The sequence below is a fragment of the Lycium ferocissimum genome, chromosome 8 (assembly GCF_029784015.1).
Source record: "Lycium ferocissimum isolate CSIRO_LF1 chromosome 8, AGI_CSIRO_Lferr_CH_V1, whole genome shotgun sequence".
NCBI lineage: Eukaryota > Viridiplantae > Streptophyta > Magnoliopsida > Solanales > Solanaceae > Lycium > Lycium ferocissimum.
Genome location: NC_081349.1, coordinates 49,679,340 through 49,694,620, shown reverse-complemented (window position 1 = coordinate 49,694,620; position 15,281 = coordinate 49,679,340). Strand labels below are relative to the sequence as shown.

Below are 15,281 nucleotides of genomic sequence, written 5' to 3'. Positions count from 1 at the left end.
AGGTTAACTAAATATTGTGTTGAAACCAATGGGTATTTCTTCACAAGGCTCGATATTTATCAGACCACAGCCTCTTGTTAACACTGTAGCTTATATAAGTTTATGGAAAAGTTTCTGTACCTTCAAATTTGGAAATTTCTAGCATAAATATATATCTTTGGTATGTTATACTGATTCTTCAGTATGCTAGTGATGCTTCAAAAGTTCAATTAATAATACGACAAGAAGGCAGTGAACTCTTCTTAATAAATGACGTGCGTGAGACTTTCCAGCTTCATGATTTATGTTCTTTCTTGTTTTGCTCATTTTTAATAATTCGATGTTTTGCTCATTGTTTCATGTTTTGATTGTAATACTAAACCTTAATTACAATGTTGGGCCCGTGCTGGCACGGGCTCAATGATTGGTGCTTTTATATAACTATTGGTTTGTTAATCCAATGGAGTTTACATCTTATGAACATACTAAAATTAGATATTGTGTCTTGATAGAATTTTGCAAATCAATGGCACCAGGAGGACATATCTTCAAACAAACTACACTTACAGGGAAAACTATTCGAGCTACTCAATCGCCGGATGAATCAAATAATGTTACTCCCCTGTTAATACAGGTGATACGTTTTATTATTAATTAGAATTAAATTATTTAGCTACATAAGTGAGTCTAAGAAGTTGAAAATGTTGGCATAGATCACATGTAATAGTTTCTTCATGATAACTTGTATTAGTTACACTTGTTTTTTTCTTGACCGGCTCTCCTTTGCTCATCATGATATAGAAACCAGCTATGTAAAGGTACCTACTCTGTCAATATGCACGATTTAAACCTTCTCCTGAATGAATAGTTGTTGTGATCTACGCCTTTGAAATCCAAGGATATTTTATGTAATCTGTGAAATTTATAATCACTGGTTATGATCTGAATGATCAAAGGACATGCTATTAGCTCTCCTATATTCTTACTGTTTTGTCGATGAATTTCTTGACTTGGTGTCTGTTAAAATACAACAAAATGAAGCAAAATTTTCAGTTGTTTCTGTCTTCATCCTGTGCCATACTCATATGTGGTGTTTTGAATTGACTTTTTTCCATCAGATGATTCCACTAAGATCAGGAATGGTCGTGGCAAGACTAGAGGGAAAGGTCTTGAAAGGATGAGGAAGACTATGGGAAGCAAGATGAAAATTGAGATTCCACTTGGTAAAGGGAGGCCAACTAAGCCAACTCAGTCGGCAAAATTATCCAATGAACTAGGGATAATTGCCAGGAATTTCTTTCGCTTCCAAACAAGTGGAAGGAACTCACAAGAGAGGACAAAGATGCAGCACTAATTAGGTGCCACGTAAGGATTCTATAATCTTGTAATTTTATTACATGGTAGTGATTATAGTGAGTTCTCTTCTTTCGGGTATTGCTGTTATTCATCCATCTATTTATTTGGCGAACTCATCGGCGATATCTATCTCCATTGAAATCTAGTAGTAAGTTCACTCATGTAACTGAAACAATTTTGGCCAAGAAATGGCCATAAACTGTTTCTATACAGTGCAGTTTTTGTTTTGACTGCACTGCTGATATGGAACTTTGCATGCATAGCCTCTGTGTGTGACAACTGCTGCATACATAGCCTTCCTTGTGAAAAAAACCAGTTGCATATTGATTTCTACTCCTCTGCATATCTGCTTGCCTTGCATTATCCTCCAAATGATGTCCCAAGTTTGATCCTTTGGTGCACCATTTCTTGTTGTCTTTCCAAGCTTAGCATAATCTTGCAATGTTTTTCTCCTGATGTTGTTGCTGCAAATCCTCCTAGGCCTTGTGAAATTCTCCTGATTTACACTTCTGATGGTATTTGCATATTTTATCTTTCAGTCTTTAGCCATATTAAAATAGTATACAGCAGCTCTTCTGATTCCTTGCTTTTTCTGCTTAATAATAGCACCACTTGACCATCCTTAGCTGTATCAAAACCACTAAAACCAGTACTCTTTCCATAAATTAGCGATCTCTCAACAGGTTGAGCACATAGTACTAATACCACACACTCAGAAGAGCCAATAAATAGATTAAGTATGGCCTTCAGTTACTATGCCTGGTGTATCACTGTAGTTGTTGTAGCAGCACCAAGTTACATACTATTGCAATTCAAGAAAACCATTACCCTTTCCATAAATTGGCAATCCCTCAGTAGGTTGAGCACCTAGTGCTAATACCACACACTGAGAGAACGCCAACAAATATAAAAGGGATTAGCTGATGTGATGATTAGTTATTGTTGTAATATAAAAGTGAATTTGATTGTTTGTGTGTTTCTTCATAACATATCTGTTTTTTAGGAGAAGTTTGAAATTGATTTGGACGAGCATTACGTGAAAGATAGTGTTGAGGATATTTTGAAAAATAGAAGCCGACAATGGCGTTACAAGTTAAAACAGCTATTTGAAAGTGCACGTTCCGAGGAAGAAGCTCGTAAAATTGAAGTGCCAGAGTTGACCCGAGAAAATTGGAATAAGCTTTGTGACATGTGGGCTGATCCAGAGCATAAGGTAATTTATATTCATGTTATTCTCCTTGTTGTTTAAGTTACATATATTTATATTTTCTTTGTAGAAACGATGCGACATAAACAGGGCCAATCGAAGTAAGCTTAAAACTAATCATTTCATGGGGTCAAAAGCGTTTGTACCTGCTCGCGCTGAACTTGTAAGTTATACCATTTTTGTTCTTCTTTCTAACAATATTTTAGTTCTACATCATAATAATTTTTTATTTTATAGGCTGAAAATGGAGTAGAGCCTGACAGAATCGAGTTCTACAAGCGTACTCATTACTCGACTGAAAAAGGATGGTCATCTCTAGAGGCTAAGAATCACTATGCAAGAAAATTAAAAATTTAGTACCATAGACATTGCATTTGTCCAGGTAAATATTCTTCAGAAGTTGTGTCGTCCTTTTTGACTTAGAAATTGAGATTAGCCTTGAGTAATTCATAATAAGTTTTTCTTGTGATTGGACTTTAAAATAATGAAAAAATTCCACTTTACAACAGAAACAACTACTCAAATTAACTCCCGAGCGAGTTTGGTGAATTCCATTTTACCAGCGAGTACAGGAGGTTTAACCAACAGCCATATAATACATACTTTTAACATCATCTTGGAGTATTAGTTAGACTATCTGTCAAAAGGAAAAGAAGAAAAACAATCGTAGGCGTCGAAGGTTGGGATTAAATTCACCAGAGAAAAATGAACCCAAAAGTTGAGCTAGATCATATGGGTCTGGACAGAATACTAGCAGTGTCATCAGTTTTGACACAACATTAGATCAAAAGTATCTGTGATAAATGTTTTCTGCAGCTGTCCACTCAATCCAGTCTCTCCAAAGGCCTATTGTTCGCGCAGCTTTGCTCTTGCAGATGAATATCAGCCACACCAGGCTGTCCAGAAATCCAAACATATACCTCCTATACAACTGTACTCATCAAAACTGGAATAAACAGTAGTACTCATAAATCTAGCTAGACATTTGAAACATAAAAAAAGTTACTGCTATTAGGAGAAGATATTAGAATTATAGTATTGTAGTATGATATTGTTCGAAATAGATAAATCCTTTTGATGATGAACTCTATTTATCTTTGGATTTGAGATTTGAATTCTTCAACTTCTACACTTTAAATCTAATCTTAATTTTCTTTTCTCTCTTTTCCGCAGTATTAAATGTGGGAATTGAATCAAGGCTGATTGCAAGCTAAGTGTCACCACATTATTAGTATTTTAGAAGAAACTACCCCGCACTATCCGTCTTAGTTTAGGAGTAATATTTCGTATATTTCAGTTGGATTGGTACTTTGGAAGAAACTGCATTGTCTGTCTTAGTTTAGGAGTAATATTTAGTATATTTCATTGGATTTTCTTGTTGTTAGACATATTTTACTTTTATTTAGGAGTTTGTAATGAGATATGATCTCGAAGACAATTTTAGTTGTTCTTAATTGTATGATCATGGGTGAATTGTATTATTATCTAGCATGTTTTGTTTTTATTTTCAATTTATGCAATTCTAATTTTAAAAATTAATAACTACAAAATAATTAAACGTCATCGAATGTCTATAATTAGTGACAAATATTTTGTCATTAAAGGATTAATTTTGGCGACGACTAAACTAAATTTTTCTAGACAAATATATTTTCGTCACGAAACAAATTAGTTCGTCATAAGTTGATTACATTTAGCGACAAAAATACATTTGTCTTAGTATCCTCCTCGTTATTGGGTACGAATTAATGCTTTATGTTATGACAATTGTAATTGTCACTAATCATGACAATTTATAGTGACAATTTTTTTTGTCAGCAAAAGCAATACTATTAGTGACGAGATGATAGATTTAACTACAAAATTGTAAGCTTTGTTTATAACAACAAATTTGTCACTAATCTCTATACATTTAGGGACCAAACATTTTTTGTATATAAAAGGTAGCCTTTAGTGACGAAATTATATTATTTCACAAAATACATATAGCTTTTGAGACAATTGGTATCGTCACTGAACAAACTAAATAGTTAGTGACAAGATAGTTTCGTGGAGGTTATAGCCTCTTTAGTGACAAAAACACACTATCACTAAAAATCTATCCTTTTTGTAGCAATATGTTAAATGCATAAATACTATGCATTTGGGGACGAAAGGAAGATTTCGTAGTTAATAAACTTTATTAGTGACGACACATTAAGTTGTCTTTGTATACTTTTAGGGCCGACCCGCTTTAGGGACGAATGATTGACGAAATTTTTTTCGTCACACAAGATTTTTGGTGACGAAATATGACTTATAAGTGACGAAATTATTTGTCCCTGATAATCGAATTTGTTGTAGTGTAGTAGGAGTCAAAATTACATACCTGCAGTATAAACAGCTCCATCTAGAATGGCGAACAAGTACGATGCCTATTTTAGGGACGAAGACCAAATATTCAAATTTAAGTCAATGGTCGCGAAAGAGAGAAAGAAGAACACAGATAGAAACACCAACAAGAATAATAAGAAATAAATCTAATAAGGAATTGAGTACATCCATTTACTCAGCGACAACTTATCGACATTATAATAATTTCATTATTTGAGCTGAACATAAGGAGTTGAGATATATACTCTTGAGTAACAATTATCATTATTTTTATCTCAATATCAAGCATTGGATTACAACTCCCCTTTTTTTTCATTTAGCACATTATTTACAAAGTAACCTCAAATTTTGAAGCAAAGTACTTACTTAGAACATGAAATTTTTTTTCTTTGGACTTATAATATTGCAAAAAATAGTTCCATAAAAACTTACACATCGTAGACATCAAAAGGAAGCCAACAAGAAGATTATGAGCTTTAAGTGGAAGTGTTTGAAGCGGTATAGGAAGTCAAAAGCCTATATCCACAAAGGCTCCAAAATGTGCTTTCACTTCTTTCTTAAGCTTTTTCATCATAATGAGTATTCCAGCAAGCTCAATCCAAAATAATGAATGTAAAACAACATATAATACAATCTGATTTAAAAACTGATAGCCAAACACCATCTCGGAATAATTGAATTCTTTAGCAAACCTGCATGAATCAGCAGCATGTCAAAAACAAATTAGTATAGTAATAATTTTTTTAAAAACTAGGGATAAGGCACTATTACCCCCCCAAACTATACCCTAAGTTCCTACGACACACCTTTCCTTTCCTCGGGTCCCATTACCCCCTAAACTATTTTTTTTTTTTTTTTTCCTTAATTCTTTGCACCTTTAACGCTGGACGTGGACCGGTGCGTGCGAACACATACGTTAAAGCGCATGAGTAAAAAGTAAAAAGAGAGGTTATAACGAATGGGAACCACATGTCACTCCCAAAGTCCATTTGAAGACTACTTCGTCCAAACACACTTAATTTCATCAACTCCATTACAAATTTTCACCCATTGCAAGAGCTTACTTTTGGTGGCAAATTTTTCCATTTTCGATCGGGTTAGTTAATTATCGAGTAAATTCTTAATCTTTTCTCCCTCTCATGTCGAATTTCAAGTTTAGGGTTTGAAATTTCTTCCCCAATTTCTGTGTATGAAATGTTAGGGTTAGGAATGGCGAATAGCTTGTTGAATAAGTTGTGTATGGATGAAGAAGATGCGATGCTCAATGTCGAAGTGCGATGCAAACATGGCATTTTGCTGAAAATGCAGACTTCTTGGTCCGACCGCAATCCGGAAGGAGATTTTGGTCTTGTCCTCACTATGGGGTTTGTGTTCATGTTCTAATTTGGTTGATTAATTTTAGTGTTGGTGTTAATTTATAAGTGATTGAATTCTAAAATTTCGTGCCACCAATTGCAAGTTTTTCAAATGGAGATAAGCAAAGTGTTGATGAAAGATCAAAGTTTATTATTCCAAGATTGGTAAACAAAATCAAAGAGTTAGAAGAAAATTACGAGCGTGTTAGGTTGCATTTGGCTGAACTTGAAAGTTTTAAGATGCAGTATGATAATCTCAACATGAATTCACTTGAACTTGAAGATTCAAAAGAGGATGAAATTCAGTTGGATGAGCTTGAAAGTCTTACCCTTCAATATGATAATCTCAACATCAATTTGGTTGAGCTTGAAGATTCAAAAGAGATAGGTGATTTGAATGAGGTTGAAGTTTCAAAAGACGAATGATTTGGATGAGCTTGGAAATTCAAAAGAGAAGAGTAATTTGAAAGAGAATGATATGAATGAAAAAGAATAGTAAATCGTGTAGGTTTAATAGAACGGTAAATTGGTGTTTAGTGGTTTGTGTATCTTAGTGGTTTAATCCAAATGGGCAACTTGAAGAAAAATCAAATGAAGTTGCCATAATACTAATAGTAACCTCATTTTGGTTGTTGTAATGGAACTTCAATGATCTCGGATAGGCTAAAGTTAGATTTGTTTTTGTTGTAAATTACATTTTGAGTATTATAATGAAGCATGACTTGTTTGGTTTATCCTACTTTTCTTGTTGGTATTATTTTGATAAATTTTGGCAATTTTCAATTTTGGCAATTTTCTTTGTTATTGATTAGATCAATTATGGCGAATAAGATCACATATATGATTTTGTTTCAAAATGTTGAGGACGGGGAGTGTATGCGGATCCGGCATACAATCTTACGGAAAAGCTAAAGTTATCTTTGATCAGGATAACTAAAAGTCCGCCCATAAGGAATTTTTCCTAAGACATAGTTTAGTTATGCCTTATATGTGAGAATTTGGATTAAGGCATAACAAATTATGCCCCGTAAGGCAAGAAATTTTCCTTAAGGCATAGATTTTGCCTTATAAGGCAAAGTTTAGTTATGCCTTAAGGAAAAGTTAAAGCATATGGGCATACTTTAAGTTATGTCTTTGGGGCATACCTTTTTAGTTAAGGCATAATTAAAAGTTCACCTTGAAAAGTAAAAAAAAAAAAAATATATATATATATATATATAAAGCAAAAGTTTCTTTCACAAAATTCTTTTAGTTAAACATAATAAAAGTACGCACTTAAACTTCAGAACTTATTGTTAAACATAATAAAAATGCCCCCTCCCGCAAACTTATTGTTAAACATAACTAAAAGTACGCACCCCCTCGAGACTTTTAGTTAAACATAACTAAAAGTGCACGCTTTTTGTTTTCAAAATGGACCAAATTTTGTTTCAAAATGGACAGTTTTGGAGTCATAATGCACCGGATTTTGAGCCAAAACTGCACCAGCTTTTGTTTCAAAATGGACAATTTTGAGTCATAATGCACGATTTTGACCAAAATCGCACTATTTTTTAGCTAAATCGTACCGGTTTGAGCCAAAGCCGCACTGGTTTTGAGCCAAAATCGCACCCGCTTTTGAGCCAAAACTGCACCGTATTTGACCCCAAAACCGCACTAGTTTTTGACCCAAAGCGCACCAGTGACACAAACGCACCAGTTTTGAGCCCAAGCTATCGCCAGTTTTGAGCCCAAGCTGCGCCCGAGTTTTGAACCCAGCGCACAGTTTGCAGCCAAAGCACACCGAGCTTTAACATCAACTTTTGAGTCAAAATACTGTCCGTCAAAATGCAACAAAAGCAAACACTTAAACATCAACTTCAATCATCAAACATTCAATACATAGAACTCACATTCAAGACCACATAAAACTCGAAAAACAAAAATTCAACATTGCATATAAATACTAGAATTCAAGACCATTTCTTACAAGAAAATATAGTTTCAAAAATATAAAAAAAATGGTACATATCCGAATACCTTTTACCAACATGAACAAAACAATTTGACATTAACAAAATACAAGACTTCTAAATTAACAAAATCAACATTTGATGTCAACATTATAGCTTCCATTTGTCCTTGGCTATGAAGGAGTGGTACTTTGACTTGCATTGTTTGAACTATTAGCCCTCGCTTGATCTCTAATCTCTTGAAGCCTTCTAGTTGTGATTGATTTAGTTCCTTTCCATTTCATTCCAATTTGTTGGTTTGAAACCAATATCACCAGCTATATCGTTGTATCTTATTATCTTTCTTGGTCCAAGAGAATCTACAATTCTCCGATTCTTGGTAGTCCAGCTAAAGAAGATTTTAATAAGTTGAATTTATTATAAGAGAACAGTATATATAATGTAATGTAATGTAAGATTTTAAACACACACTATGTTGTTTGTTTCCATCCATCTTTCTTAAACACACACTATGTTGTTTGTTTCCATCCATCACTTCATAACCTGTTAGCCCATTAAATTCAATGGAGAAAATTACTGACTTGTCAATGTTATCCTCCAATATCTTCATTCCCATTGGAGAGATGTTGCCTATCCAATATTAACATTAACATATTCACTCATTACCCTACCAACATATTTTGGTTCATCATCATCTCCAAACACTAAGTCCCCACCATGATACAATCTAAGAGTTATGAATGTAAACCCACTCATAACTAAACAAAGATAAATAACAACAAACTAAGTAATCGAAAATTTTGAAAATTCTATTTTCGATTCATCAAACTCGCAAACCTTAAAAACCCTAAATTAACAAAACCCCAATTAAATGTAGTAAAGAACTAACCTTTGGACTAAATGCAAACTTAGCCTTCCAACTGACCTTGAATTTACAAATTGTAACACCGAAGAAATCACAACACTATTCTTGTTTTGATCCTGGAGGCAAATTGACCCTTTTGGAATGGAGAACTTAAGATGCTAGATGCTTTTTTCCACTCTATAAAATGCTGAATTTTAAGATTTTGGGATATAATCTTCAATGATCAAAGAAGGTTTTTTATCAATTGATTTTTTGGTTCGGTGAAATTTTTGATTGGGTAATATTTTGGGAAAAGTAAAGATACGATTTAACCAAGGTTAATAAATTAAAAGGGGAAAGAAAAGTCACTTGGGGGCCCACGTGACACATGATCACACGGCCCACAAATATAATTGGGATAGTGTACAATAAGCCTCACGTCACTGCGTTAAAGGTGCAAAGAATTAAGGAAAAAAATAGTTTAGGAGGGTAATAGGACCCAGGGAAAGGAAAGGTGTGTCGTAGGAACTTAGGGTATAGTTTGGGGGGGTAATAGTGCCTCAGAAAAAGCAACTGCAAGTAAATCTGGAAGCCATTAATTAGCATAAAGGAAAAAGAAGCAACAACAAACTTAATTATGCTGTATCGCCACATTATATATTTTTCTGAATAATTAATTATTAGCAAGAATCTAGTTCTTCAACACATACTAAAATTGATCTGGAAATTTGTCTTTGGCACTTTGTGTCCCTTTTTTTCTTGAGAACTTGTGCTACCAGGTGGTATGTTTGTGGGGAGAGAGCCCCCATCAAGTTGTTGCACTCAACTTGCTATTGAATTTGGAATGCAATCTAATATGTCATCAAGTGTGATTGGTCTTTCCATTATTGCTACCTCAAGATGGAACAATTCACTACTTGGCCATATATATTTTGAAAAGTGATTTCGAATTTCTCGATATAGTCTGTCTCCATCCTTGTTTAATTCTCTACAACTCAACCCTCGGTGGTTAGAGCAGAAATGTATTCTTCTTATTTTTTTCATTTGGCATCTTTTTCCCCCCTACTCCATGTATTTAAACCTACAAATGCAAAGCTTCTGCCGCCTATCATCTATAAACTTTTGCTTCATTGAATTGACTGCAGTCCCGTTGTACTCTTCTGAATGGACATTTTGGTTGCCATTAATCTGAGCATTTTGCTAAGTTTTTATATGTTTTTTTCTGAATGGACATGTGATTCTATTTCTTTAAAAGGATAATATTGATCTACAATCTTCATTCTGCATGCCTTATTCTCCTTGCGTTTTTGCTTTATTTTTCTATTTTGAACATCAAGTGTAATTTTTGTTATTTGATATATACATATATGGTCTTTACTCTCAGTTCTGCAGTAATCTTCTTCTTCTTCTTTATGTTACTTGTCTCAATCACTAATGCTCAAAATAACCCAACTTGTCTTTATCAATCTTCAAAACTCTAAAATACAGAAAGTTGGTCTTCCTCCTAATCTGTTTTCTTGCCATAGCAAAAAATTTAGTTTTCTGGAACAAATACCTTTAATGAAGTACAAGTAAAGATGTTTAAAATCTTATGGGGCAATTTAAAATTCTCGGAGGACTGGTGTATACTTACAGCTATATAAATCGTTACTCCATACAAATATCCAAAAAGAGAAAATAGTCAAATGCCCCCTCAAAGTTTGGCTGGTTTAATTATGACGCATCCAACCTTTGCGGGTGTCCTATTAACCCCTGGCCTTATTTTTTCTGTATTTTTGTATCCTTTTTTGGCTGACGTGGCAAAAAAACAATTAGATGACCAGTTGCAAAAGGGAGAGTGTTGCACACTCGCCGCCACATCGGCGCCACATCAGTGCCACGTTGGAACTTTCTAAATTTTAATTTTATATTCTTTTCCTTTCTTTTTTTCATTTGATTTTTCTTTTATTAATTATATTTACACTAATTGACCTCTAATTAATCATTAAACCCTCCATTAATTTTATCTTCTTCATCACTAAACTCTTCTTCTTCTTCTTCATTTCAGACAATCTTTTTCTTTCCTTTATCTTCCTCAATTAAAACCAATTTTCTTCCTCCATTAATACATCCACATTTAATTTCATCATCAATCATACATATATTTTCAAGAAAACAACCTATTTGGGTTCAAGAATCATGAAATTTTTAAAATTTTAAAGTGCAATTGAACCCTTCTTTTTCTCCATTTAATTAGCACCCCGCCTCAGCTCACCTCTTCTCCTCCACCCTCACGCCTCACGCCACCCCTACCTCCAGCCCCAAACAACTTCGATTCCCTCATTTTTACTCTCCTTACATCACGGAAAAACAATTAAAAAAAAACTCAAAGCAAATAAAACCATAAAAAAGAAAGGGCTGTACTCGATTTAGAAAAGGAAAAAAACTCGATTCGATTTGCAAATGGGGTGTACTCTTCAATGGGTTCTTTCTTATTGAAGAAGAAGAAAGGTTTGTGGATGTGGAAGAAAGGGAGGGTGGGAGTTTAAAAAAAATTATAATTTAAAAAAGAAGGTTTCTGAGTTTTTTAAACCCCCACTCGCCTATTTTTAAATTATAATTTTTTTTGTGCCACATCAGCCGAAAAAAATTACAAAAATATAAAAAAAAATAAGGCCATGGGGTAATAAGGCGCCCGCAAAGATTGAGTGCATCATAATTATACAGGCCAAATGTTGAGGGACCATTTGACTATTTTCTCTATCCAAAAATTATGACTATAAATAGAGAAATAGATCGAAAGTTAAAAGTCAATCAATAAAATTTCAACTTAGAAATCGGTGGCAAAAACCAACATAGATTAAATCCTACTATAAATAAAAAAACGCAATTTGCTATGACATCGAACAAAGTATCCATCCCACTGCTAATTAGCTCTGTTTTAAGGGAGATGGGGTGATTAACAGCGGTATCATTAGAGATATGGATGAATTGGTTCATTTTTTTATATTGAGGACTGCAATAAGAGAAATGAAAGAATTCCAGAATTTTGAAGTGTGCTTCAGAATAAAAGCAACACGTAGGGTGAGACAAAATCTAGTATCAAAGTTACTATTTTACCCCTGCACTAACTGAGCTAAATACCAGTTTTACCCTTGATCGCTCCATCCTTCATGCTTCTATATAGTAGAAATACATGTATTTATGTGCATAAAAGATCTTCATGATCAATATTTTATTGGCTACTGGGCATTCATTGAGATAGGTCAATTGCAACATAAATTTTATTTTAAACCTGAAGGTCAGCCAATTAAATTAGTGTTTGGCCATAGATTCTCAAAAAAAAAAATTGAAAAACTTGGTTTGGGCGAATTTTTACAAGTTTTATAAATGTGTTTGGCCATCGACAGACATTTGTGATCGTCCACTTCTTTCACTTGAACACCTCAAGTGACCTTTGTTCCATTTAGACACTTCAAATGAGCAACTGATGTTCCATTTAGGCACTTTTCATTTAAGTTGGAAAAATTGTGTGACCACACAAAACGAGCTCGTGAAGGGCTTAATTTTACAATTTTATTTTTTATTTTTTACGTCTTCTTCTTCCTTCTCTTTCATTCCAACACTTCCTCCACCACAAACCATCAACTTGCCACCGCAACACCACCACCGGATAAGTTTTCCGACATAACGTTGATAACAAATTGACAAACCCTTCCACCGCAAATTAACAAATTGACACCACCACCGGTTGCAATTTTTTTTTCCGTACAATATGTTCCTCGTCAAACCCAAAGACCAAAAATCATTCAAACAACTTTGATTCTCAACCAAACTCCCGAATACTTCATGAACAAGTTCTTAATGCTCTTAAGAATAATATTCGCCGCACCTAATTGATTTAATTATTTTCTCTTTCCGAGCTTCTAAGCTCCTTCCATGGAGGTCACATTTTTTTCAGCCTTCCCAACTGCAATTTTTTTCCCGAATGTAGCATATCTCCATTGAAGAAGAAAGCTGAAGCCGCCATTGTTGAAGCTCAAAGCTTCCAATTTGATTTTTCGGGTTGCCTCAAACGGGCTCCAGTTTGAGTGGGTGATATCTCAAAAGAACCGGAACGTCGAGAGGAGTTAGAATCCGAAATTTGGTGTTATTTGGTTGAGATTTGAGGAACTCGCCATCAACGTAACTTAAAGCTTCAAATTCGAAAATCGTATTTCTGAATTGGAGGATTGCAAAAACAAAACCAAAAAAAAAAATGAATTGAGGCTATAAATTAGTGCCAAATTTTGAATTATATGCTTCCAAAATGGATCAAAATCTAATGAAAACAAAAAAATAAAAATGGTGCCGTTAGAAAAAAAAATGGTGCCCAGCAGTAGTAGAGGTGTAGAAAGCGGGATGGAGGGGTGGGGTAGGTGGGGGAGGATTTAGAAAAGTAGGTAATTTATTTATTTATTTTGGTGAAAAATAATTTTTTTCTTTTTTTTTTCTTGTAATTGATTTTTAAATTATTATTTTACACACAATTGCCACATGTCCTATTTTAATTAGTCACCATGCCACGTCATTTGCGAGTGTATGACACCCATTTTGTAATTTTAGCCGATTGCGAAAAAGTGTCTAAATGGAACATCGCTTGCCCACTCAAGTTGTCTAAATGGAACAAAGTCACTTATGGTGTTAAGTCGAAAAAATCCCACGACCACAAAAAATGGCGATGAATTTGGCCTTTTTTAAAACATATTTCACTTTTTGTTTTGGAAAACATGAAACATTACTTATATCCATAAGTTTTAAAAACTATCAAGACTACCCAACCATACAAAACATACATACTTGCTAATCTTAGATTATGCAGAACATGATATTTTAATAACAATTGATAATAACTCATTCACTAGCTACTACAATTCATATTACAATACAAAGATCCATTTGTTCAAGAAAAGAAAAAAAGGGTCGTAATTAGCTTAGCTCGTTCACTTTATAGAAGAGACTGTTTTAATGAAGGAACATGATAGATAGAATTAGTTTGGTCATAAATAAATGGGGTTTTTAAAAAAATAAAAGTATGGCGTAGTTTTTAAAAGTTTTTCAAAAGGTCAAAACATAGATCTTAGCCCAAAAATAGATTTTGAGCCAGAATTTGAAATTTGAAGATTTGTTTTCAAAATCTGTAAAACTTTAATGGCCAAACAAAAATTTGAAAATAAATCTTTTAAATATGCTCTCAAAATCTATGGTCAAACGGGAGAAGTTCATAAATAGTGAAGAAACTTCAATCGTATAAAAACAAATGCCATGAAATCAGTTTTAAAATTTGATCTATATAATAAATTTCTATATTTCGCCTTAACTTGTGAATATATGACGACATTTGCAGCGACCTAGGTCTTACAAACAAAAAAAGGAAAAGAATGAACAGGTATTAGGAATTATGGAATTGGGCTTCTCTCCATTTTTCTTCTCTCCATTTTCCTCAAGTTCTATATTAGATTAGAGACACATGGCATGAGTTAGAATTAATGACTATGATTTAATTGACTAAACATAAGGCCCTAACCATAGTTTATATAATTAATAACTTATCCATAAATATATTAAAATATTTTCTCTCTCTTCCTATTTTAATATTCCATCTTTTTTTCAATCATGACAACTCTTTAATGGTAATATTTTTCGAATATAACAACTCTTTTAAAATATACAATTACCAATTGAATAATGAGGTCTATATTATGTAAATTAGTGAGCATCATAATTGAAAAAATAGAAAATATCACCAATTGAATATTGGGTCTATTAGGGGAAAAAAATTAAGTGGCAAAAAATAATCGGATAAATGAAAAGATATTTTCTTTGGGTAGGAAAAGTAAATAGGAAGAGAGAGAAAATTATTCTAATATAATTATGGATAAGTTATTAATTATGTAATCATGGTTAGGGCTTTGTTTTAGTCAATTAAATCTTAGCTATTAATTCTAACCCATGCCATGTGTCTCTAATCTAAGATAGAACTCGGAGAAAATGAAGAGAAGGGAAATGCAGAGGAGCCCAATCCGGAATTATGAGACTATATATAGCCTTTCAATTTGTGCGTAAATGTTTTGTATATTAATTGAGTGAATCTCATTTTGCCCCCCAACCATGGGTTGTGAAACGACACCCCTCCACATATTGAATAGGCCGATAACCACCTTATACATTTATTTATTTTTGGGTGATAATTTTCT

General features: G+C 33.6%; 1 protein-coding gene across 1 annotated transcript; it reads left to right on the top strand.

Annotated features, from left to right (window-relative positions):
• Positions 1-713: 713 nt before the first annotated feature.
• LOC132066450 (uncharacterized) lies at positions 714-3,497 on the top strand. Its single transcript, XM_059459759.1, has 5 exons — positions 714-797; positions 2,339-2,548; positions 2,613-2,705; positions 2,780-2,898; positions 3,359-3,497. The coding sequence occupies exons 1-5, from the start codon at positions 714-716 to the stop codon at positions 3,495-3,497; spliced, it is 645 nt and encodes a 214-aa protein (XP_059315742.1).
• The last annotated feature ends 11,784 nt before the right edge of the window (positions 3,498-15,281 follow it).